At 39.9% G+C, this 27,471-nt stretch overlaps 1 protein-coding gene across 1 annotated transcript in view; it reads right to left on the bottom strand.

Annotated features, from left to right (window-relative positions):
* NAV2 (neuron navigator 2) overlaps positions 1-27,471 on the bottom strand; it is a 171,107-nt gene that overhangs the window by 92,678 nt on the left and 50,958 nt on the right. Inside the window, exons 8-11 of the mRNA XM_068399984.1 lie at positions 18,987-20,079; positions 17,595-17,707; positions 13,980-14,088; positions 11,640-12,029 (exon numbers count right to left, since the gene is read on the bottom strand). Of these exons, the coding sequence (XP_068256085.1) occupies positions 11,640-12,029; positions 13,980-14,088; positions 17,595-17,707; positions 18,987-20,079 (1,705 nt within the window). The remainder of the gene's footprint in view (positions 1-11,639; positions 12,030-13,979; positions 14,089-17,594; positions 17,708-18,986; positions 20,080-27,471) is intronic.

The following is a 27,471-nucleotide window of genomic DNA, read 5'->3' as shown; positions in this document are numbered from 1 at the left end:
GTATAAATATTCCATCATGGAAAAGAATTTTTTTCCTTAAGCTACTAAAATAAAAGAAAGGGAAAGAAAAGTGGAGCTTAAGACCATATTGTTATACAAACATGCAAACAGCATTTTGCAAAAACATCTAATGTACCTACACTAACTGGTTTATTGCAGCTACTTGTCTGCACAAGAAACATGTTTCTGTATGAACACCCTTTGCACACGTACTGGGAAATGCAGCTTTTGGCTTTGCTGTCAGATTTCTGGCATATTTCTAGTCTTTTGATAAAAAAGATTGACTAGAGTTGAAATGGATTATTCTTTGTATTCACTACCCAGAATATGTGAAATGAAACATTACTCATAAGAATTAGCCATGCTGAAATCAACGGAAAGCCTCTCTACTAATCTGAACAGATTCTATCCTCTACGCAGCAGCTCAGCAATCTGATAGATCAGAATAATTCTGCAGTTGCATCAAACTGAAAACTAACAGTTGTATTTTCGGTGGTTTTAAGCACTCATAAATCTTACATAAGTCAATGGAAGCTGGATGCCTTTGGCATCTTTGACAACTAGATCATGAGTTTTTCTAACCAAGACCCTGTAAAAAAGCGCAGACATAGATGACGACTTTTACCCACTATATCAACAGGGCAAGTTTCTTACATGCCAGAACAACACAAGATGGATTTTTGTATTTTGAAACAGGTTTGTGTAATCACAGATTGAAAGCTTTATATCTTATTTTTATTACACGCAATGTCCTCTACCCAGGAATGTTTAATTCCAAAAAGATGCCAAAAGCAACGATGCCTAAAGTCCTGCATGCAACACTGAGGTGAAAGAAGAAGGGGAGGTACCATCTTCTAAATTCGGTAGAGAAAAACACACTTGCAATAAATACATTTTAAAATAAATTAAAAAAATACATTCTCTACTACCCATTGGTTAGTCTGGAGGAGATTAAAAGTTACTGGTGCCACAAACCTCCAGCCATTGATTTCTTTTCCTTCCCCTCCATCACTTCAAATTGTCTTGGCTCTCAGAAGCCATCTTGCCTTTATGAATACAACATGATCATTGCTGCAGATTTTTGCTTTATGACAAAGGAGAGTATCATAGAATCACAGAATGGTTTGGGTTGGAAGGGACCTTAAAGATCATCTAGTTCCAACCCTCCTGCCATGGGCAGGGACACCTTCCACTAGACCAGGTTGCTCCAAGCCCCATTCAACCTGGCCTTGAACACTGCCAGGGAGGGGGCAAGGCAACATGAAGGTATATTTTTCTAAAGACAATCTTGTAAGGTTTTACTCAGGAAGGAATAAAACCAGGAAATATTATCCTGCTTGTGTATAATTCTAAGAGTACTCAACGCTACGTGAATGCATTGCCCTATCATACACCTACACAATACGGAAAGCCAGTATACCAGCCCCTCCTATACAACAACCCATTTCAGTCCAAACAATTGTATCAGGCCAGTTATTGATTAGGTATAATTTCTTTGACTTTTCTTATTAAAAACCACGACAAATTTGTACTAGATGCCTTGCTAGACTAATGAATCATAACAACTCTTTTGCACATTCAGGGCAAAAACAAGCACTTCAAAATATTTTTCTACCTGCCCCAAAATAAGACGAAGTTTAAACATATGATCTGGGAAAAAGTGTAGTATCCAGACTCTGTGACTTTTATACAGATGGGTAAATTCTATGTGTTCAAAAAGTTGAATAGCTCAGGTGCTTTAGGAATGGTACCAACAGCCAATGGGGAATGACTGCCTTTAAGGAAGTCGAATATAATACTACCTAATGAACGTACAGTGAGATGGTGATGATGTTGGTTAACAGGAGCTTCTAATCTTTTCAGGAATTAATGCTTACACTCATCTCCATAGCTTCAGTCTTCAGCAAGGAAACAAAATTAACCAAACTACTTTTAATATGAAAAGACTCAGGTTAAACAAGAGCAGTATTATGGACTTCTAACACACAACTGGAACTCACAGCCCACTTTCTAGGTGACACTTTTTTTCTAGGAGAAAGTGGCTCCCTGCCCTGTAGTACAGGCATAAAGTAATTTGCTTTGGAGTTCCCTGGATAACCTGGACCTTTAAGCTTCTCTTTTCTTTAGCCAAATACAGTCTTCCTGTGCCTCTGAAATTTTGAATGCCGTAACAAGTCCTTCCAAGTGCAATATTTTTAGGATATTTCTGATGCTGAAGTGATTTATCTCCCTTTCCTGAAAGGCACGCAGAGGAAACAGGAACGGGTTATGCCAGGGATCAGTAAAACCCAGCATTCTGAGTCACTTGACTTCTGTCTGCACTCCCTACTTACCCAGGCATACAGCCCGCCAACAGTACACCTACTTTTTATGGTCTGACAACTCTACCACTTCATATATATTCATTTCACTCCTTAAAGTATGAATATGAATTTTCCAATTTTGAAAATAGATAGCCAAGGGACAGGCGTTCTTTACTTAGTAAGAGAAGGGGCAGCAGGTAAGTCAGCAGCACACAACAGACCGGGCAAGCGTACCCTGATCTGCTCAGTACGGCACAGCTCCGTAATCCCAAACCCACAAGCAGGAGAGCAGCAATGCGCCCCAAAACTGGAGCTGACTCTGGCAGCCCAGGTGCTCCTGCCTTCCTCTTGGTGCTTTAGATTCAAGGTTAGTTTGGAAATAGCTGCCCAGGTGCGTCCTGGCAGAAGACTTGCCCAGCAACCCAAGTGCTTGAAACTCAAAGAAAGAAAAACCTTGTAGAAGTTACAGCTTTTGGATTATTCTGTGCATCTACATCTGCTTTGGCACTCAAAAATGTTCTCTTAGCCGCAGCAATAACACTTAACGTTTTCCTTTAAATATTTAATTTCACTAGGCTTCATCTACTTGTCATTACAGTCAGTTAAACAAGATCAAGAGGCTTAACAAGCTTTGAGTATCAAAGGAGGAGTTTAACTTTGCCAGTTGCTAAAAACCACCAACAGCAGAAAATTCTCCACTGCTGTTTTTGAAATACGATAAATGTGACCAAAATCCTGTTATTGCAACCAGATATTTATTCTAAACCTGACTTAAAAAGAAATGTTAGCCTAACAGCAGGATGATGACAACATCAAACTTCTCAGGTTAGTATGAATTTGGTCTGCATTTTCTGTCATGACACTGGAATCAGACCATATGATCTCTCCCTGTGTTTTCCCCTCAAAGTCTTTCCATCCATTATTCTTGCCTGACCACTCTCCATTACAATGCCCACTACATCAGCACAGTACTTCATTTCTCTAACCAAAGAGTTAAACACACCTTTCAGGTTGGGAATGCTAAAACAATGCTCTAATCCCTAACATCAGACCAAATATTACCTTTCAGGTTCACAGAAGCACAAATCTATTCCTCATTTAATTTAAAATTTAGTTTTATATAAGGCAGTCTATAATTTATAAATTAATAGACTTTTGCAAGTAATCAGTAACTATTTGCAATTAACAAACTAATGAATGAACTATGAATTGTTTTGAAGATGCTCAAACCCAAACGTGGAGTAAACACAGAATAAATGAGTTGCAGTCTCAAAAATCCTAATCACTGCTGGGAAGAAGGAGATACCTGTTCCACTAATGGGTCAGACAGGAAAAATTAGACTTTGCAAGACTTAGTAAGTATATTTTAGTTTCATAGTTTACTTGGAGAAACCTCTTGCCTGTACAGCACTAACAACATGAACAGTAGCTGTTTATTCACACCATCCAAACCAGTTTAGAAGCAAAAGAAGTTCACTCCCGTTAACTACTTAATCCTCAGACCTTTTTCTGAGGAAAAAAGAAGAAATCTACAGAAAGAAGTGGCTTCTGTGAAATCAACACTTTTCTATTTGGAGAGGTATTAAGACTGCCTGGCACATAATTAATTCAGCAGCTATCAGACACCTGGGCACTGCTGCCCAGGGCTAAATTTATTTCTACATGTCTTCTCAGCTGGGTCTCCCTTTGGCTTGTTACTATAAACCTTGCATTTGCTAAGGGGAGGAATTCCAAGGACAGTATAGCCTGTAAGTGATGGGTGGCTGCTGCCACTATAGGTCAAACTCATATATGCCCCCACATCTGCTCCCTCCAGGGAAATGGCTTCTCATCGAGTTTCTGAAGAAACCACTTTCCTGTGGAATTAGCAGTTTTAGATAGATGTAGTTTAAGAGAAACTGCCAGTATATAAGAGAAGAATTTAGACTGAAAGCAAGCATCTCCCACATCACTGCATCCATTCCTGTTTCAGAGGAGACTCTTCCAGTATATGATCCTCTTTCCAAAACTCACTCAACCTGTCTGCCAAATGCACCTTAAGCTTAAATTCACCTTCCTCTCAAGGAAAAGGCTTGCTCCACGGCCATTTTAAACACTCTTTTACAAATCTAGCCAGCCCATCCGAGATGATGACACAGATTGGGCACTGAAAAGCATCCATTTAAGGTAACTGGACTTTCAAAAGCTAGAGTTAGCAGAATAAGGTTATATTGATATATATTTTTATATTAAATATAAATATTTACTGTATTTTATGTTCTTCTTGCTTGCCTTAATTCCTCCCCCTTTCTTTAGGCCGTTAATGAGAAGAAACGACAGGTTAAAGCTTTACTTATTCCTCTTCATCTATCTTGGAGTTGAACGGCCCTTCAGAAATGAACGGAGTATTGTATCTTGAAGGAGAATTCTGGCTGTGGCAATGAGAAGCTTCAAATGCCAATATTAACTATTAACAGCCCCCAAAGAAGGTTTCAAAGAAGCCAGGTGATTAAAATATGTACAAAAGATAGCAAGACCTGAGAAAACTCATGGGAAGAGACTAGGAAAGATCCTCACCAGATTTCACAGAGGAATTTGGGCAGTGAGTCTTCAATGACTTTGCTAGGAGACAAGAGGGCTTCATTAGAGCATTAGGACTCATTAGGATTAGAAGAATTTTTCCCCTTGTAACCAAATGACCAGTAAAAGCTTAATTACTTTTAAGATGCAATCTTGCTTAATTATATTTATTGCTGTTTCCCACGTTTTTCCCAAAATATATCTTTGAGGAGGTTTAGTTCAATCCAGTTAGACCATCGAGTTAATCTTAAATTGTGTCACTTAGAGGCCTTGGCTCTGAGCTGCAAGCATTGCCTGTACATAGGAGTTAGGCCATAGCACATGTTAAGTCTGGGGTCTATGGCAAAACCTCTCTAGCCTGTATCTATGTCCAGCATACCCAGATTAAAGGTGAGCAGCACAAAAGGGTAATTAAAAAAAATTGCTTCCTTCTCTGAGTGGATTAAAATCCACATTACTCATCTCACAGAAGAATTCATCTGACAACCAAACTAACCTAACACTAGTGCCAGACTGACTGCTTTCCAGAGGATGGAAAAGGGCATCAGCCATCCACCTTACTGGAGCTGGGCTAGTGGGCAGTGAAGATCAAATGGTTTCACTATGCTGGAAGATTCACCCGCACGAAGGAGAGTAAATCACAGCACAGCCATTATAGCATTTAGAAGGAAGAAGGACTAAGCCCTGGGGTTCCAATTCCTAGACGGTTTCTGAAGTTTACCCAGTCATTTGCTAACATAAAATGAACGACCCATCCTGGGAGAGGAGAACAGAGATAGGAACCTGTCAAAATGAGGTAGACAAGACTGGAAAACACCCAAGAGGTCAAATCCTTTCAGGTGTGCAAATGCCACTCTCAACCCCAGTGAAACATGGGTGGAAACTCATTACTTAAGAGAGGACAACAATCACACCCACCAAGCACAAGCTGCCAGCCTGGAGCAAGCTGAAGATCCACCAGAATCAGGCAGCTGTTCGATGGGGTTTTGCATATGCCAATTTTAATTTCAATGTCTAAATCCTTTCTCAGAATCTAGTTCAATGAAAATCATAGAAATAAGCTACAGAACAAGTGATCCATTTTGCATTGCCCTCTTTAATTTTGTTAGGGAGAGAAACCATGTGTGACCAAAGAGAAATAATTAGGGAGCACTGTTTCTCCACAGGTTCACAGCAGGGTCAGCAGTGGAGGAAGAGTTACTCCACAGTTACTTTGGACTCCGTTATGCCTGCTCCTTTCCTGCAGATGATCCATACCGACAAAGTGTGTAGGATTGCATCTCCCTCTACTGGCTAGCCCCAGAGTGGGACCGTGTTTTCTCCTTCAGAGGCTGTCCTTTTGCTCAAATTACAAAAACCTGTTGGCACTGAGGTGTTTGTTACAGAAACAAGACCAGAGTGGGATAATGGCTATTAACAGGTATTTTGGTAGTCACTGACAACAGGACAGTATGTACAAGTAAGCAAAAAATACAACACACCTTGTAAAGTACTCACAATTTGTGAGTTCATTTTACTGACAAACACTACACATGACCTGATGTGGCCCTTTTTAGCAGTATGCTGAATGAAAAGCTTAATTCCAGCTGATCTCTAAGGTTATGACTTATAGACCTACGATGTCATCTTATGCTGAATCCTACACTGCAAGAAAAGTTCTACGAAAGCATGTTATCTGAGATATAATTTGTGATAAATGATCAAACACTGTTTTATTGATGGAGCTGACACCAGACCTATTCCTGAACTGAGCGCAGTATTGAAGAATATTTAAGAATATTTGAAATAATATACATTAATAATATTGAAAATCCTTAAGTAATATTCTAGTCATGTCTCCTGTAAAGATCTTAAAGTACAGCTCTCAGAATAAGAATATTATTTTGATTAAAGCACTGTCATAAATTTTACTTTCATTCTCACAGCACCAGGACATCTGTGACTTTAAATCCAAAAGCTAATTCTGAAGCAGTTTCAACATAGTTTCCTAAGAAGTCAGAAATCAAGGTCTCCTAATACCATTTCATAAAAGTCAAAATTCTGAGTTTGTTTGCCTGACTCCTTCATTAGTTAATTATCTATTTTCCATATATAGCTACTATTCTGCAATGCTGAAAAGATCAAAATGTAAGAAGCCAGTCCTAGCAGGACAGAAGGCAGTTCAAATAAACACTGTGCTTAAATGGAGAAGAAAAATAAAATAAACCTCCTAATTATTCTCAGTCATATTGAAGTGTTATAGCCATATAAGGGATGCAGTTTTACCCATCTGCTGTATTTAGAGGAAATCTTATCACTAAAATCATACCATTTGAAGTGCAAGGTCCAGTAAAGTGACTAACTCAAAGCATACAGAAAAAATAGAGGGATATGGCAAGAAATAGGTCAGAAAAGACTGTAGCCAGCATTCAATCAATGTACGGGGTGAACAGGTTCTCATTCAGATGATTAGTTCAGCCACTCTTGATTTCTAGTTAGGTGTTACCTGCACCAGCGAGCATTCCTGTTGCAGACAGCTTAGAAGGAAATGGTTTCTCTTCACTACTGTTACCAAGAATAAATTCTCATTAGCAGCAAACTGCACAGTCCTCCTTTTCTTTCTCTAAAACCTTCGCCCAAGTGAAGGTCTGTTATGCCACATATGAGCCCAACATCTGAAAAAGATACATCACTGTCTGACTGATAAATAGTACAAAACCAAGAAACTGAGCTGCAAGAATCCTACAAATATCAATTACACTGTCAATAAAATCAGCCCTCAGTTTCAGCTCTTCATATCGAACTCTTCTTTGCCTCCTAATAGATATAACTCCTACCTTTCAGCCTACAACAGAACTCTATTTCAATGATGGTTGTGGTCCATGTCACTCAAGGGTAGACAGGCCTCTGCACACAAATGTGATTTCTATCTAGGGCACAATGCTTTTGTGGGTGTTTGCCCAGCCTGAGCAGAAGCAGGGGGTAAAGCCTGATTCCCCAGCCCAGAGTGACCTGCTCTCCCTTTTAGCATCCTTTCAGCGGTGTTGCCAACTCACCTGCTTGTTGTGCTTGTAGAGAGATCCCTGGGGAGTGCAAAGGCTTGAATAAACAAGAAGGAATCATAATCCCATGAGCATCATGTACACAAACATATTAAGAGGTTGTGGAAGTAGAGATCTGGAATGGGCATGTATCGTCCCCAAGGCATCAAATAAAGGGGGAGGTTAATAAAACAGTAAAAAGTCTCCCCCCGCAACAGCCACTGCACCCATGGGAGGTCGCTTTTAGCACAGGGCCCCTGAACATCGTATGCAGGCTGAGCCCTTCTGTCCTCATCTAACAGCTGAGGGAGCAGTTCATTGCTAGGCTGGCTAACTGAGCTATGAGACAGTCACTAGGTAACGTTTCTTAATGACATATACTCAAAAGAGTGAGCTGGGTGCACCCCGAAGCCCGGTTGGAACAGCCACACTTCTGCAAAAAATTGTTTTGACAGGCTGCGTTTGCGAACCCAAAGCTGTTTCCTGAGAAAGTCTGTGACCAGCACTAATCGGTGTATCCATGCTGTTAATTCTACACAGAAAGCTGCACACTAGGGTGATGAAAACAGGGGCAGAGGATTAATTAAATTAAGAGAAAATTATTTTAAAAGGCCTTTCTGACCAACAGCTCTATTGCTCCATTCCAAGGACTGATAAAAAGGAAATTAACTGCACATCTCATTAGAGAGAACTGAGGAAAATAGGACAAAGAAGTAGGAACATGTATGTTAGTAGCTAGAGGGAGACTGCAGTGGACAAAACCTTGCGAACAAACCCAAAAAAGCCATAAGAGTTAATGTCCCCACCGGGAACAACCTTTGGAGTGGATAGGTGAGACAATTCTGGGCTTTGAGGTGCCACTTTCTGATGAGGCTCTGAAGCCCTGAGCTCACCCACCTCACTGCTGAAGTTGCTTTGTCATTTGGTTGATGTTTTAGCTCCCACAAAAAGACCACTTCTTACCTTTGATCCACCTCCTGGAGACTTTCTTAGTTTAAGAGATATTTTCTGCCCGTTTGGAAAAGATACTCTTTCTAACCCTGTGAAAGCAATCCTGGTGTCTGCCAGAGCTCTGCTTGAGCAGACTTACAAAAGGAGGCCAAACGAAACTTCCCATGACCCAGTACACTTCAGAGAAAGCATCAGGATCACAGGGCTAAAATAGTTTATCTTGGCTATTGGATTTATTTTGGCTGTAACAAATATTTTGGCTTCCTTCCCTATCAGTTTGCCAATGAAAACACAGATCCAAGGTTTTCAGACTGCAGGATTGTAGCAATTCTGAAAAATGACAAAGTGAAACACATACCAGCTAATAAAGAGCTATTCATGCTATAAATGCCCTCTTGTGCTGACTGTAACTCAGCTTCTGGAAATACTGGGCCTGTTCGCCCTAACATCAATCTCGGAGATGTGCTCTGCAGTAAGTCACACGGATGCTTCCTTTACAAGCAACCTCTCTGATTTCTAGGCGGTGTATTATTCCTCTCCCACAAAGACACAATGCTATCCTATTTTTTTTATTATAGGGAATAAACGGACATTAGTGAAGATAACTCATGAAACAGGCTACCAAAACATCTGTTCACACTGAAGATGGTAATCCAGCATTATTAGGTGTCAGTAAGATTCACCGATGGTAACACCCTTGTTTTTTTCTCTCCACTGATATTGGGATTCCATCCAATGCTGTTATTGCAATTCAATACTGCAATACTCCCTTCCCAGGGCATTCACACACACGATTACTCTCCACAGACTACGCCACGAGAGGACCTCCAAACCCCCGAACCTCCAAACCCTGTCCACAACCTGGAAATGGAGCTGAATCTTTCTGACGATGGACTGACCTACAATACAGATTCTGCCCTTGGAACCTAGTCAACACAGCACAACAGTGCTATGTACCTCGATAAGCCAACTCACAATATTTAGCGAAACAGGTTTTTGTAGCTAGAGGCGAAAGATGTGGAAAAGAAAAAGACATTTGTACACATAACTCTTATTGTCCTAAGAACTTGAAATTGAGATGTCATTTATCAATCTGTGGCTGGTTATATGCGTAAATATTGAAAGTTATCTCCCTCCTTTAAAAACTATTGCAAAATAAGAGTCAAGTACTCAGTTAAAGATATTCTAACGCTCAAGGCTAGAAGTGAGCTGTTGTGGAGTATATGACTCTTGTGCTAAATGTTATATTCACCATTCTTGGTATTATCCTTGGTACAGAACTCACTGCTTTGGTAACAGAGGTACCAAGTGGCAAAAACATTTTATTACATTATTAGTCCCTTAGACTCAGAATCTAAAGACCCCTCTTGTATTCTCAGACTATGGAGACTTCCATTTTTCACCCTACAAGATGACCAGACAGACACAGAAAAGAAAACGATACACAGAGATGAGTGAAGCCACAAATTTCTCTGAAAATATCATTCACAAACTCAACAGCTTGCTTATTCTTTCCTTTTCCTCAACCTGGAATCTGAACTTTATACACTAAGTAAAGATCTGCAAAGACTTGGGCTTCTCTAGGGTATGAGCAGCAGAAGCCCGAACTGACACAATTCCACCAGGGACACTTCTCAGCTCATACTCCAGGTGTTTTACAGAAACCACAGTACTACTCAGAATTTATTTTCCTCACTTCTAGACCAAAATTACAGCCACGAGTTTGAATGAAAGTCATAATCCAGAGGAAAAGCACTAACTGTTACTACAATAAACATTGCAAAACTCAGGTGTAAGTTGATTTATTTGAGAAAAACACAAGTGATAGAATTAAAAATAGTGTCTGACTTTTCCAAAAGGACAGTGTGAAAACATCCAAATACAACAGAATTAATAGAGGTTTCCAGATTGTGTAACTTAACTGGTCAAGTTAGTGACAAGCAGCACCTGGATTCCAACTTTCTATTTCAGTAAGAGACATTAAATCTTCCAAATCAGCCAATTCTACAAGAAATGTCACTTATAAAAAAATTACAGAAAAGCAAAGGTTGTAAGATGGCCAGACAGGGAAAAGGCTGCCACAAAAATAAATATGCCATTTACATCTGAAAGATCAGTTTTAACATCAATCTAGTGTTGATGTATTTGAGCTTAGAAAAAATGACTGTACTTTCTAGAAGGAATTGAAAATGGACATATTGAATTGAATACTGACTTTGGAGCAAAGAACAAATGCTTTTTCCAGTCAAGGCTCAGGTAAAATGTTGATGTAAAACTGTTAAAGATTGTCTATCAGTTCATACTTCTGCACACTAACTTGTTCTTTAAACTTTATTTTGCATGTACAACTATTTTACCCAACACAGAGTTGTAAAACTCATTTCCTTCCAGTGAACTGTCCCCTAAAAGTTCGGACAGCAAAAGGGTTCAGTGGAAGTACAGAAAACGCCTCACTCCATCTTGTGGGCATAAATGAATGTTGCAGCATCTGTTTGACTTGACCACAATAAACCCTGACTCAGGAAAACATTTAATCATGTGCAAGAGTATGTTTATATATAGGAACATACTCTTAACATGCACTTAAAAATTAAATCACATGCTTAAATCCCACTGACTAAATTAACTGTGATAATGAGCTTCCCTCCAAATGCTTATTAAAACCAGTAGAATATCTTTGGGTTTTGGTTTGGTTTGGTTTTTTTTTTTCCCTTTCTCCAAATGATGACAGGAATACAGCGCCATTAAACACAACACAAGAATCACATAAGGTATAATATCTAAGAAGAAAAGTAAAGGCACTTACCCACTCGTGATGTCATCAGCTCTGATATTCTTGCCCAGCACATCCCCATCGCTCATATAGCCGGTGGCATCCATGCTGATGCCTTCCAGGTCGATTTCATCACTCCCCTTGTCCGAGATGTCCACGTGGCAGACACTGCTGCCGCGGGACGCTAGTTGCCTCCGCAAAGGTGCTGAATACATGTAACGTCCCGACTCCGTGTTGACGAAGCGGCTGGCGTTCCCTCGCGGAGGGTACCCGTTTCCCATTGATGGAGCATCGCCTGCCTGCAGGCGGGGGCTGGACTGCCCCAGTCTCCACGACAAGGGGGTCGGTCGTCCCGTCAAGCTGAGGATGCTGCGGCCACTTATCTCAGTAGTGACGTTGGTGTCGAACGTAGTTTCCAATGTGCTGAAAAAAAGAAATGCGTTTGATCAAGCGTGGCCTGCTACACAGAGCACTGTGAGATTTCAGGTGATTGCAAGACCCTACACCCTGAACATCCACCAAGTTACAGATGGTAAGTAACAGCATAAACAGAATTGACCTGCTACAAGGCCTTGAGAGAGTTAGGTCCATTCCTCTGACACTGTTCTTAAATAATGATACTCTTGCACTCAGGCCACCAAGTGTTCAACATGTATGTGAGAAGACTTAAGCAGGAACTTTTTAATGGATTATCCACAGTAGCAAAGCATACCTTTCCCATCTTCAATCATATATAACTCTATCAAACCATGCTTTTGCCACTCTAGGCAATATTAAGCTGACTAAAGGAAAACCAACTGAAGTACTTTTTTTCTGATATGTTTTCTTTTTTTGGCTGCATTCATCAAAGTCCTAATACTCTGGAGAAGTGCCCAGCACCAAGAGAGTAGCTATTTCTACACTGAGGAAAGGATTAAATGAAAAAATAAGAAGGCAGGTATAACAAATTTATTTTTCAAAATCTATTTTAGATATTCATGAATTGAATATATTTTTCAAAATATTGGGAATATTTATACAGAGCTCTGGTTACAAAAGCATTTTAGGTCACAAACTGTAAATACAGTTTTTGACAAGCATCAGCTATATTAAATCTTCCATTCTCCGTGTCCAAGACTGTGAATATACGCTGCATCCCTTCCAACAGTAATGCCAGTACAGTCTGAGAACGCCGCAACCACTTATCTCGGTAGTGACACTGGTGTTGAAAGTATTTTCCAATGTGCTTAAAAAAATAAAAGCATTTGATTAAATGTAGACTGCTACTTGAAGCCTTAAAAATGGGACTGCTACACCATGAGATTTCAGGTGATGTGTATAAATTGCAAGACCCCACACTGAATACTCGTGGCTTAGTTGCAGCTACTTTAGTTGCAGCTAATCCATAGGTGCAATTTCTTTTAACCACGTGAACTCCCCTTTTCCTTTACTGCTCAACTAACACAGTGTTATTTCTTTTTTTTATTGTGAATATTTGTTAAAATAAGCAGCATTGTACTATTCGCAATGTAATGGTACATATACGCTGCAAAAACCTATGCATCCTCTGGTGATGATAATTAAATCATAATAAGCTGTCACATTAATCAAAATCTGAAAAGTAAAATAGCATTGGGAGCTCATCTTTGCAAGCTCTGCCTCAGTTTTAGGCACAAAGCAAAACACAAAGTGTTCCCTCAATGAATTCATTTAGGGCTGGAGTCTGTAAGGCACTGAGGACAAAGTAGGACCCCCACCTCATTAGAAGCCAAACAGCTTATTCTTCCAAGCCTCCTGTTCAACACCGAAAAGATCCGAGTCACAGAATGTTTAAATGCAATAACAGTCTTTGTTTATTTAGAGCATATTTTAAATATCGCCGAAGATTTCCAAATGCTGCTTTTACAAAGAAAAAGCAGTTATATACATGGATGACTAATAATATTAGAAAAATTTGTTTGTCCAAAAGATTGGTCAGGAATTCAAGTTATGCACTTTATCAAGTGGGTCAAGCACAGTTCACCTGCTTATTTAAACAAAATATCACACACAGGGGGAGAGGGGTGTAACGCACTGAAGATGTTCAAGAGCAAGATGAGGAAACATTTTAAACTGTAACCTATATTCAAACATCACCTCACACATTTAACAAGCACTGATTATTCTCCACCTTTGATTCTATATACAACCCGCCACCACCAATTACTCATCATAAATCTCAATAAACACTGAACATAGTTCAGAATCTGTTCTTTAAAGACAAGAAGTACAAGATTAGTATCTTCCACTGTCAGTGTTAAACATTTTTCAAGGATGCAACCCAGAGAGATCGAAGAGAAGTAAATTAAGAACAAAATGCTTTCCATTTTGCTATAAACAAAGTCATGCCATTACCTGTGAGTGACCTGGGTTCCCCGTAAACTGGACATCGTTTCCTCCAAGTTCTGTCGAAGATCGGCAATGTTTTTCACAGTTCGTAATCGCCGAGTTTCTGGATCCTCTCCTACAGGGAGAGTAAACCATGAGAAAGGATAAGGCAGGGAACAGCACAGAACTGAGCCTTTACCTCTGCCTGAATCTGTCTTGAATGCATTTTTTCTGACTTTCCATTATTTAACACTCTAAACTGATCACGATGGAGATACCATTCCCCTAGGCAGGCACCTGCCATTGCTGCAGCCAGACTGAGAACGAGCTCTGTAATGTTAACTTTACTTCACAGGCTGCCTTTGCACCAGATGTTTCTGTATTGTCATTTCCCCATATGACCCAATTTAAATCCTGGTTAACTTTCAGCCTCATTAGAAGATATACTCCATCAATACGACCCTTTCCATCTCATATATTGACACAGTTAACACCAACCCGACAGAGCCAATTTCTCCAATGCTGTATTTTCACTAGACCTTTTTTTTCCCCGCTTTAAATAGACCTCATTCCAGAACAACAGCTTTCCAGTAAATTGTGTTGACTGGGTGCTCTATGCTGAGTGATGTTTCAGGTAAAATAGCAAAAGCTTTTGATTGTCTACAGCACAACACAGTTACCGTTACTTAAATGTGCTACATGACAAGAAGTTGAGGCGGGGTGACTTTTACTTTCCCTGGCATTTAGAAATCCCGTTCTTTAAATACTGTTCTAGAACACATTTATGTCCTGTTCTTTAATTCTAAAAGCAGAGTTTATATAAATTTTAAAAGTCCTCCTAGTGCCTCAGCATAATTTCTTTTTATAAAATTAATAAATTCATTAGTGCCTCAGCATAATTTATTTACTTGCCCTCAACTGTCAATTAAGAAATGCTTTGGTTACTAGCTCAGCTGAGCTTTATATAGTTAAACCTTCTAAGAGGCCAAAGAGAAGTCAATGTCTAGTAGTGCCAACTTATTATTTGTAAGCTGAATGCTGAAACAGAAAACCTCCAAAAAGCCATCGCAAAAATTCTGTTGGGCACAGAAGAAAACTAATTCATTCTAGAGGGTTTACAACTCATGACTAAAGAAAATACTACAGCACGTTTAAAACTTTTCAAATTTTGTATCCGCCTTCTCTGCACAAGCAATGCATTCTTAAGCTGCCAGGCTACCGGCCATCCATGCCATTGCTAGTTTAGATGGCTATCTATATATTACACAAATCAGAAGCGCTAAGGAACAGATACATAAGCTGCTGTTGGAACTTTCCACATTCTTTGCTTTAAACTTCACTTTCCAGAAAGATACCGGGTTGGTGGCACAGAAAAACCAAGTCACATACTCTTGCCTGCAAAGCAGCAGTAGCACAAACTATTTACCGAAGTGCTGGAGACCCAGCTATGGGGAATTGTCTAGGGAGGGGAAGATAACATTTTAATGCTTATACAATCATTAGCCTTTCTGAGACAAACAACAAGGGCTCAGGTACTGTCCATGTTAGCAATTTTTTTTTTAATGGGTCTCTACTCCCCAGGAAATAATCTCCCTGAGATACAATTCGCTTAGGCTAAATGGTCAAACAATCATCTGGCCGGACTGGAAACAGCCGCCTAACGAGACCAATTCCTTGAGCTAACGGGTCTCTAGGACAGAAAACATTTTCTACACTCACGGATCTACAAATTTTTGCAGTAAAGAACATAAAATATTTATAAGCCTTTATCCTAACAGAGGTCACAGTGCTCTTTTACAGATCATTTCTCTCATAGCTACAAAGGCAAACAGTAGATAACTTCTTAAGAGAACATACATGAGACAAGCTAAAGCAATTTCTATTGAGATCACCCTTATGCCTGAATTGATACAAAACTTTTACTTAAATGACATTCAATTGCTTAAACCATAAGAATACTTAAATGACAGAGATTGGATAGTGCCACTAGAACTTAAACCACTTAGCTCTTCATGAACAGGCAGTATCGTTAAACTATTCAGCTTCCAGTTTTCTCTACCTATACTCTCTTCTGGTTTATGTGGTTTTAAATTAAAAGCATCAATAACTGCTATGTAGGGAGAGAAGAAATCTGTCCCTTATTTCTTCTAATTTATTTGGTTTGTTTGCTCCTTTTCCCCTCAAACCCCTTTACGGACTGCTGCTCTCTGTGGGGTTTGGCTGCACACAGCTGGGTTTTACATCTCCATTGTTTGAGGTTGTCAGCTGTCTTCCATTTTTAGATCTCAAAACTTACATATTCTACTTGAATAACAGTTTGTGTTTACATAACATCTGTCATTAAAAAACTAAAGACCTTTTGTGATCTACAAACACTCCTCAGTTTACAGGCTGAAATACACCTAGGCTAGGCAATATGATGACTAAGAGCTAATACTGAGACAGTTTAAGCAGCTGGACACTGTTTCTTACTTTGAACTGGCTCTCATATTTAAATATGAACCCAAAAATGTTTTCAAGGATTTTATCCCTTGTGCCATTTATTTGCCTTTTAAATATTTAATCCACCTATATATAAATCATACAGATGGATAAGCTCATTTATGCATTCCCTTTTCCTCACCAATGACTGCTTCTTGCCTTTGCCATCAGCGTGTGTGCACACAGATATAAACACAGCATTGACAGAACAGGTAATGCAATATGAAATTAATCCGATTGTGAAATTTCTAGAAAAAACATGATTTTTCCAAGCAGGACAAGCAGTTTTAAAACACACATTAAACTGGAGGACAGCAAGACTAAGTAGATGAAAAAACCCGAGATATTCTACTGATGAGATATACTGCAATAGTATGCAATAAGCAAAGTCATACACATTGCTGAAACCAGAACAGGAAGAGACTTGACTCTGACTTTAAAAACACATTTTAAATCTTTAGTAGAATATGATTGCTAAAAATTGCTTTGTTATATTGATAAGCTTAAAAATTATTGCTAATTATCATATACTTCTTACAGTAGCAGGAATTCTAGATAAACATATTAAGTACTATCTAATTTAGACTCCTACTATTCTAAGCACAATCAGCTTCAGCTTGTTTATACTGGACACAGTAAACTGTGGTTGGATTTTAGTCTCCTGTTGCTGCAAAGATCACTTCTCAAATTGTTCAGATTCATGTGAGTGAATACTGAGATTCCTCCAAACTTATAAACAAACCAAACCATCAAAGAAATTAACTTAATCTCTTCTGTAAGCTCTGAAGCAAAGTTTTGAAAAGTTAAAAATAAATGTGAGATGTTTGGGAATACTTAGGTTCCTTATAATCGCTTAATCCTAGCAGGTGCTGCACATCTCCTAGAAAAACATTAAGTACACAGAATTCCTGATGATTTCAAGAAATTTGGGGAGCACACCATCGTGCAGAACTTGAGCATCTAGTATTCAGACTATTGACACCTGGTTTCCATTGCTGAAGAGCTGAAAGAAATATTGTAACTAGTAAGAAATAACTTTTCTTTAGGAATAAAACCAAATTAAATTTCCCCCTAAAGAGGGAGCTCCTGACTTCGAACTTGCTTTAGCCTATTCTTATTTAACGAGACCACAGTCAGTCAAAGTCACGTTGCAAGACGTACCTGAGAGGTCCTCGAGAGCAGGCTGTCCAGTTTTGACATAAAGAGCAGAATCCATGCTGACCCCTCCTGTGCTGGCCTCGGCTGTTACGTCCCCTTCATTGTCTGTCTGCGATCTGGAAGGCAAAACAAAACAGAGAAGTGCAGTCGCTCTCCATCAAAAGTGTCTCAAGTATAACAACTAGACAATTGCACCCGCCATCAGCCGCTCTCTCCCTCTCTCCAGAATAGACCAGCAGACTGATTTTACATAATTCATTAGTCCCATGTTGAATTACGTCCTAGAAATGGAAACAAGCAGTCAGCTGTAAAAAATAAAAAATTCATGTCAAAGATAGGCTTCACAGCTCTTCAGACGGGGTCTTGAGACACTTGGATTTCCAGCTACATTTTAATTATCAATACATCAGTTGTGACTAAACTGATCATCTCTAATAAAGTCTGCATCACATAAATAGAAAGCAGGTAGTGCGTGATGGCATGTTACACTCCTGCTAGTTTCCCTTCAATAACTAGCCATGACACTCATTTGTATTCTAAAATAAACGACTGCGTAAAAACCAACTTCAAACTCCAATTCGTTGTTTGACATCGTGGCTGTCAGGTAACGAAAGGTGATGTCGTAAGCATCTATTGTCAAATTTGACTAATACATCTTGACTCATTTCATTTTACTAGTTGCACCGTGCTTTGCTGTCAAAACCAAAAATCCCACCATCTGACTCAGGAACTTCTTGCATCATGGTCAGGCTGGGAATCATGTCCTTAGGAAGCTTTGTCATTGATTGCCCTCTTACTACTCTTCGCTATGTATTCTCTACTGCCATTGTCAAACAGAGGTTATTTGTGACCCCTTATGGCTGCTCTTATGCTTATCTAATTCAGGGTAATGCATAGAACAGCATACTTTGTGCCTGGCCTTACCTATCCACAGGGATTTTTTTTTATTGTTTTTATTTTTGTTAAGATTTCCCATTACTCCTCATAGTAAGGCAGCTCCACATTAGCCACGCTGAAGAGAATGAGTGTATCTATGTCATAAATTGCCATTGCTACAACTTTTAAAGCTATGATGCATAAAACAAACCCAATCCACACGGTACAAGAAAAAGGCAAGAGCAGTACCTGGTCAAGTAGGTGTTAGCATTCTCAACTGTTAGTAGTGTCAGATACAATTATTCATCCTCTGATTTATCACAACTTCTTATACATCTTAGTCTGACAGCCTTCACCAACAATTTCTATATAAATGTATAAATTGCCTACTTTCTTAAAGCAAGAAACTTTTACGTGATGTGGCATTCAACCTGCTGCCTCACCCCCCTGAGTGTTGAAAATGAACCTTCCTATCTAAATATCATGTTCAAAACAGTCCATTGGAGAAGTTCACCATACCTGTACATGAAGGGAGCTACCGTGGCTGTGTTCGGGTGGCTGTATTGCTGTTGGGGATGAGGTAGCTGAACACTCACAGTGTTGCTCCCTGTGGTGTGTGTCGTCGCGGCGGGTCCGTTGACAGCTTGGCTGCTGCTGCTGCTGTTGAGGCCTCCTACGCCTTTTCCTTCTGAAGAGGCTAGGCTGGACGAGGAGCTGGAATGCCTGCTGTCCAGCTGAGACTTCTGATGAGAGAGCCCCGAGCCGGCTTTGCCACTGCGGCTTCTCTCGCCTTCCTTTGCTGGAATGGGGGCACTTGAGGATTTCCCTGTGGTGTTTTTCGTTCCTGGTTTTGGTATTCCACTGTGCGAAGGGGCAGAGGCCTCCTTCTTGGCACTATTCAGCTTTCCGCCTTTAGGGATAAAGCTCGCGATCTTGGAGGACTTTTTTGGCATCTCTGTTGTTGCTAGTGCTGCCTGTTCTTCTTTTGGTTCCTCTTTCAGGTCCAGCTTTTCAGTGATAGATGTTCTCTTTGCAATGTCTTTACTTTTATCCTTTTCTTTCTGTTTCTCTTTATCCTTCTCATTACCCTTTGGAGAACTTTTCTTATTAGTTAGTGCCCGGCTAAAAGTCCTTTGTGCAATTCCCTTGAGTGCAATTTTGGGACTACTGGACATTGATCCCGGATTGTTCATGTTCTGATTCATGGCATCAATTTCTTCGCTCTCCTCAAAGCTGAGAAGCGTCTCTAGCTTTTCACAACTGTTGTCCCGAGACCCTGGACACTCAAGCGTTGTCCCTCCTGCTTTGGAGCCTCCTTTGCTATTGAAGAGTTTTAATTTTTCAAGCATGGATTTTTGACCATTGGGAGTTGTTTTGGCGATTTCCGAGGGTGGCTTTGGAGGCTCCGATACGGGCTGCTTTACGGATAACATGGAAGACGTAGCTGTGTGCTTAGCACTAAGGGACTTGCTGCGCCAAGGTTTAATAGCAGAGCTGGGCTGAGGGATGGCTGATGAGTTATTGCAACCAACAGTACTGCCGCAGCTTTGAACTGGGGATGAGACATTTTCACTCATTCCTGTGGGCTGGGAGGCTGTACTGTCCGCAGGCTCTGGAAAAAAAACAAAAAACAACCCAAAAAACCAACACAGTAGTACCTGATATTATAGCTAGCCTGAGATTCTTTCTGTAATAAAACATTAAGAACTTTACACTAATAACAATTAAAAGATAGACACATATTAGTATTTTCAACATCAGTATCACTTAAAGAAAATAAAAGCCAGTTTTCTTTTCCTACCCAGCAGAAGAGCAACAAGCTCCTACTATGTAATTTACATTTACTTGTTGTTTCAAGGAAAAAAAAATCTCCTCCAATTCAAACCAAAATGTGTTTTGCAATGTGTTCTCCCTTATTAAGTCCATAATACTTTTTCATTAGCAAAAACACAGCACTATTTTCTAACTAAGGGTTCCCTCTTCTTTTGGCAAAATACTTGCTGTCCAAGTTGGATTCTTAGAAAAACCTCAAACATATTAAAAAATGCAGGAGTAAGGAAAAAATTAAAACTGAAGTCCTTTCAGTTATTGGGGGGGATGAGATCTTCATATGCAAAAGGTAGAAGAAAACTCAATGTACAAAAATAAAACCAATTGTATCCTTATGCAATGAACCTAAATTAAGTATTACCACATATCTTAACCCAGCTGTAAGAGAAACTAGTGGCAGTAACTGTACAGCTCTCCCCCCTCAGAGAAAGCAAATCTTTTATTTCTTTAGTTCCTTTTAATGGTATTTGTTCTTGTTAAGAAATTAGTTCAGAGCTTAAAGAGAGCTTGAAAAATCACACTCACCTACCAGTGGCCACTTCTCCTCTGAAGCTTCTCTTTGCAGAGTTTCCCTTCTGGAGACGTTACTCTCTCAATTATCACAAATATGTTTTCTGTTAAACTGCTCATGTTTCCAATTAACTTTTGTCATCTATGTCTGTTCGCCTGCCCAGCAGCCTGCTGGGGATTAACGGCTCTTACCTATATTTCCCTGCCCTCTAGCAATAAAGTAAACTGTGTATAGAGCTGCATTTTTTTAATTCAAAAATCAACAGCGGTTGAGAGCGTGCGTTTTCGGCAGCAGGAGCAGCCCTGTGAATTCAGCCCTGTAAATCATGAGCCGCTGCAACCACACAGGGACTGTTTTACTTCACTTTCAGCTGCTCAGTGAAGATACGGCTCTGTTAACCTCCCTCCTCTGATCCAAACCAGATCTACTACAGATTTAAAGCACATACATCTTCCTGACTTAGCGTAGAATCAGGTTTCTAAGAATATTAGAGACTCCTTAATAATATATTCAGTCATTTTATATGGTTATGGACAAAGTAGGAGAGCAGGAATTAAGGATAGTTTTAAAAAATATTACTGAAGTCAGAAGATTTCCAGGACTCTGTTATTAACCAATAACTATTACATTGGCCGGTCTTGCCTTCTCCTATGGCAAACTACCCGCATGGAGATGGAAGGCAGCAACAGCCGGATTACAGACGCAGAAAGAAATCGTGCTTGTTTGAAGCTAGTGCCAGTCTCCTGTTTTACTGTAGTAGGAAAACCAAGCCACTAAATGCCCCAAACAGCAATGCCACCTGGTCCTCTACTTGCTCTGCTCAAGCCTGCTAAAATCAATCCAATGGGTTAGGGAGAACTGAAGACGTGCCAGCGTAGGAGTCGCAGTGACTCCCAGTGCAAGGGGAAGCAGTGACTCCCCATCACAGCACCCTGCCTGCAGACAGGAGAGAGGAAGGAAGGTCACAACTACTTCAGAAGCTGTTGGAAATGTTACTCCCCCTGCTTTCAAAAGCTTTTCCCCTCATGCCTCTTACTGTACACCGCTGCTTTATTATTATTTTTATTTCCTGAAGTCCTCCTACCCATCAAAACCTCCTTCCCATTGCAACACTGCACCATTCTCTTTTTGTAAACTCAGAACAGGCAAGCCTTTGTCTCAGCCTGCTTTCCGTAGAAGATGCCCAGCAATGTCATAAAAGCTTCATGAGAATCCCAGTTGTTCATCATTTACAATTAATTTGTTACCTTCTTTAAAAAAAAAAAAAATGCCTATCTTAGTGCTGGGATACTTCTGCAGAAATCGGAGATTCACAGTACTTTCAACGCTAAGTTCCTAATCCAAACGCATTCTGGCCTAATCATGCCAAAAAAAAAATTCAGCCCAAAGCATACCCGTGCCAATAAATAATCAGAGCTATGTGTGATTCATGAGCATGCCTAGGATGAATTTACAGCTGGGTCCAGGGATGAACCTAATGTACTAATCAATATGGGCAGGGAACTCTTTACTTTCTCAGAAAAAATGAGTTACAAGGAGTAACAGAAAGGTGCCAAACTGGAAATTACTGGTAAGGGATGCATCTACCAAGTAGTGCTTATTGCTTTACATACACATAGGCAAGGCCATAGGAAGTGGGGGAAGAGCTGGTTGCACACTCAGGTGTGCAGCAACACAAACGCAGCTCGGGGTGAAATGGCGTTCAGTCTGAGCATGCAGCCGACTGAACAGACCTGGAAATGAAATCTGTGTTCTTCTTAAAAAGGTTCTGAACAACAGTTTGAAAAAAATACAGGCATGTGTATCGGTATGCGCAAAGCCATCCTGCGTCCACCAGAACTCAAAGCCTATGCAAAGTCCTCATGTGGGCTGTGACCCGCAGGCTGAGGCACATGCCCGAGATAAGAGTTACCCGAGTACCAGGCTGCGGTCCACAACCTCACTGTAAAGTCTGACTCCATCGCAAACCCTGAGCTAGCTGTCAACACACCGCAGATCAACTGTGGGAGCAGAAAACAGAGGCAACCCACATCAAAACAGGGTTCCTACGAGCTCTACGACGTTTTCCCGGAAGTGAATGGAAGGTGTTGGTTCATTTGGGACGTTAACTTCATCCTAACAGCCCAGGTGAGCGCTCCAGTCCATGGACTTTTGGGGAAAAGGCTTTCGTCAAAGTCTTGGGGAAGTGGATCAAGCGAAATAGCTTCTTTTCCAAATCCAAAAGCATTTCTCAAAATTTATTTCCCAACAAAATCCAGAACTTTTCCATTTCTCCTTTCTTTGAATGTTTTCAGGATTTTTGAATTTTTTTTTTTTTCAATTCTCTTTGGTCACTGACCAAAATACACTTTTTTTGGTTTGCTTGTTTTCAAACACAGTGTTTGCTTTGCCCCCTACCCCCCCACATACACTCTCCTGTTTGGAACTTAACTGTGCTTCCATTGCCAGTGGCAATGAAAGGATGAGTACAATATAACTCCATTTACAGAGTTGCTCCTCATTTACAGACATGTCAGAGAAATCAGAATTAGGACAACATTATGACTGTAACATTTAAAGAAATTAATATATGGGGACATCAGTGTAATTTTCAGAGTCTCTAACATTTTCAGGAAGCAAATTCTATAAATGTTGGATTCTACACATCCCATATAAATGAAAAATATTTAGAAAGTCTTAAATATACATGTTAAGCAGCTATGCTTTGGGAAAGAAAAGAAGGTATTTTCTTATAAGTACAGTGGATTTTGAGTCATGTTCATGTCAAACACAGTGAAACTGGAAATTCAAAGTCCTCAAGTTTTTGTTACATTACACCATGCAAAGTTAACCCAAGAAATAAAAGGTTCACTGTAAAACACACTCATGAAAAATGGCCTCAGCTTAAGAAAACTTGTCTTTTTAAGATTCTCCGTTTCTTTCTTACAAACAAGTCTGTTGGCTCTTTTACTCCTCAGACCAATCTTGGTAAACGAAAGGGGTTCTGCTGCCAGAATGTAGATTCAAATGCTGGGTTTCCTAATGAAGCAGTAACATCAATACATGGATAACACATCAGCATGCAAAGGGGAAAGTTTTATTCAGCGTAGCATAGGCCCTTCTTTCATGAAAAGGAGAGCAGGTTTCATGCATTCGATTAATAAGCTTATTATTTCCCATGTGTTCCTTTGTGAGGGAGATATTTTCTTTCTTCAGCAACCTGCATTAACTAAAACTGACTATAAAAGAAATGTTTTCAAACCCAAGCTACAGCCTACAATAAATAATGATCGCTTTCCTCTTTTCAAAGTCAAATCTTGGCCTGAAATCTATTTTGTTCCTAGCGTTCCTGTTAAAAAAGATGTTGGTGGTCTAGTTCCAATGCCAATACGCACTGGAGCATGGGTAAATCTGATTTCAGCTGCTCCTGAAAAGTCTTAACTGCATCTGCAAACCTACCCATTTGTGAAGGAAAAAAAAAAGATTCTGAAGGCTTATGATTTAATTCTTCCACTGAAGTCTTTGAGAGCTTACATTATAATAAGGTCAGGAGAAAATATATGCAATTTCCCATCATTTGTCATGTTCACTCTAAGTAAGTGGACTTTGATTTGCTATAACTGAACACTTTCAAAAACAATCATTATAAGCATGAAAGGCAACACAATGACAAAGGATGTTCTCATAGTTACTTCTCCTTAGGAGGGTCAAGAACTTAACAGCATTTTTACTCATTTTAGAATGAACAAGCTGTCATTTTTTATTTCACAGCTATGGGAAAAATAAGAAGTTCTCATGAAGAGAAATATCTTTTAGTCCAAGCCCATAGATTAGATAACTGAGTTAAAAGCAAATCCACAACCAAATTCTAATTTAGGAAGTAAAAGCAGATCTGCTCTATGACATTATAGTGTCAGAACTGCAGAAACCAATGTGGCAGTTTCATCATTTTCCATCTAGAGGAATAACTGGTGAGTCGTGACCCTTCCCACTCACCCACCAGAAGACTCTCCTTCAAAATACTACAAATAAGAGTCCTACAGAGAAAGCTTTTTAGCTGAGCTATTCTCTTCTTCAGTAATGATTTATCGTGCTCAGCAAATGCCTGAGAAAGTATGGAAACACATTTCTGCCAGGAGCTGACTATAAAAATCACAATCTTTCCGTAATCCAAACCACAAGCAGGTAGAGCAGAACGTTCCCAACAAGAGCAACCTGGCACGCAGCCCTTCCTCAAAATAAGCACAACTCTTCTGGCCCAGAGAAGTTTCTATTGTGATTGTAACACTGTTGACTGGAGACAACTACAGCTGGGTGGAAGGGGCTGGCTTACCAGCTCAGGGTAGGCAAGAAGCATGGCCTCCACCCGCAGGATGACTGAAGCTTTGTGTTGTCTCTTCTACTCTGGACCACAACAAAAAGTAACAAATAAGTTTTCTTAAAGCACAGATTGCCAGATATGTAAATTCTGCCAACCTGAGAAAAGCCTGGATAGGAAACATCTTGCTGTGCTGAGGACAAAAACTTCACCAAGCTGAGGAGAATTGGTTCCTTCAACTTCTGTCCACTGGCTTTCCCTTTAGGGGTGATTTAATTTATTGTAACACGAGACAAAAATTACCTTTGCTTCTTGACATTTTTCTTTCCTTCCATTGTATCTGCTTCTTCAAGCTCAGTGTTGGAAACTCTGTAGCTTCAAGAGCAGTTCCATGTACTCACAGAAACGTGTTGTACCTCTGAAAACCCGTACTGAAGCCCATAGATATGTCAGTAACTAGACTTTCACATTTCTGTAAAGTTCCCTTCGTTCACACAGCACTCCAGTATATGAAACAACAGTTCTGCTGTTTACTGGTTTACGTCGCCAAGACTCAGCGTTTCCCGCTGCAGTGAAGGGAAATAAAACTGGAGCACAGGCGATCCTTTCCTCATTGTCTTGACATAACCGACTAAGACACTTGAATTCCTTGTTGTTTTTGTTTAGTTACTGTAAAATTCAAAATGCTGTCCACATGACTGCCTAAGAAAGAAGTTGGAGGGATCTCTATTGACCACATACCGGTTAGATGGTCATAAAAATAATGCAACCAAGTTTACTGTGCCATTCAAAACAAGTCACGCTCTCCATTTAATACTAGACAAATACCATTCTTGTTCATTACTCTCCATTTTCTTCTCATTATTTGTACAATCAAATCGCCCAAGATTTCTCATAACAGCATTATTCAAAAGCATTAACGAATTCCAGGCAGAGAGCTGTTACAGAGTCTTTCATTAGATTTTACACATAGCTGGAGTGGACAATCCCTACGCTTGGCAGACTTGATCTGAAACATCTCTCCTACAGGTAGGTTATGTGAAATACACCATATACACATTAGTAGTCTGAGAATTGCACTTCAGGAATATACTGTCCCATTGGCCTATTTTGACTATTAGTAGTGGCTCCAATTGGGGCTTGGAATGACCACGGAGGTAGAAATGGAGGCAGATTTTTAACAGAGAAGGCACAGGCAGCAGGAAAAAAATATCTAAGCAAGCTCCCACTGATCAGTCAACATGCCAAGCTAAACTACTTTTTAATTCAGAAATGCCTTCCTCTGCTCAGTGAGAAGTCATACAACTGCCCAGCTGTACACAGTAAAGCAGTGGATACCAATGCACCCTCAAACATGGATATTCTATGTTTAAACAGAGGAGTCAAACCAAACCATACAGAAATACCAACACTTTACCTTCATATATATTTACATCTATATATGAACATACATAAATATGCAGAAACCTATAATATTTTTATATCAAAAACAGCTGACAGACACACACTACTAATTTATACTGGGGTCTTCTTCATTTCCTCTCCCTGGTCAGTGAAACTACTGCACACTCCCTGACCTAGCTGTGTTACCAAAGCTCTGGTAATAGGAGTGGGAAAAAGAAAAGTTTTTAACTTCCTCGTCCTCTCATGGAACAGACACCAGGGGAACAGTGTCAGGCTGGACACCTTTGCATGTTTTTGAGCATTTAACAGATCACAGGACAAAGCCACAGCTTGCTTCAAGAAAGAATAATAGCATGGTATAAGCAAGACTTAAAAGAAAAAAATGTGTGCTGAGTCCATTCAATTTCAAGGTGGGAAATCTGTAGCAGCAGATCTTTCAAACCAGGCCAACACGCAGATAAGGATCTACTTACTGTTCATGACAGTAATGAAGGGCTGGGCCATGGCTTTATGCTCATCAGCCACTTCAGAGGTGGTGGCAGTTCTCTGGCGCCAGTCACAGATTCTTTAGGTATATTTGGTTATGGATGAGGAACAGGCAAAAGGCTCAGTAAAGAAGAGAAGCCACAAATGGAAGGGACCAGAGAGGCTGGACAATGCTCTTACCCAAGGAGAGGAGGCTTCTACAGATGTGGTAGAAACATGCTGGCACTTACAGAAGTCTAGGACATCGCATCACTGTTTGCTTTCCTATGATTTAACAGTGAACTTTCGTTTCCATGGCTGTTCTTCTGGCACAATTCACCCAGCAATAAATTTACAAGAAATTGTAAATATTTATTTTAAAAGGAAACATCTAGGAACTGTAAAGGCCACGAAATGCTGGGCCAACTCTTCAGCTGGTATAAATTAATGTGGTTCCACTGTCTCCAATGCAACTATGCAGATGTACACTGGGCAAG

This window comes from Nyctibius grandis, chromosome 4 (genome assembly GCF_013368605.1).
Source record: "Nyctibius grandis isolate bNycGra1 chromosome 4, bNycGra1.pri, whole genome shotgun sequence".
Lineage (NCBI taxonomy): Eukaryota > Metazoa > Chordata > Aves > Nyctibiiformes > Nyctibiidae > Nyctibius > Nyctibius grandis.
The sequence above is the reverse complement of the archived record's forward strand: the minus strand, read 5'-3'. Positions and strand labels throughout refer to the sequence as shown.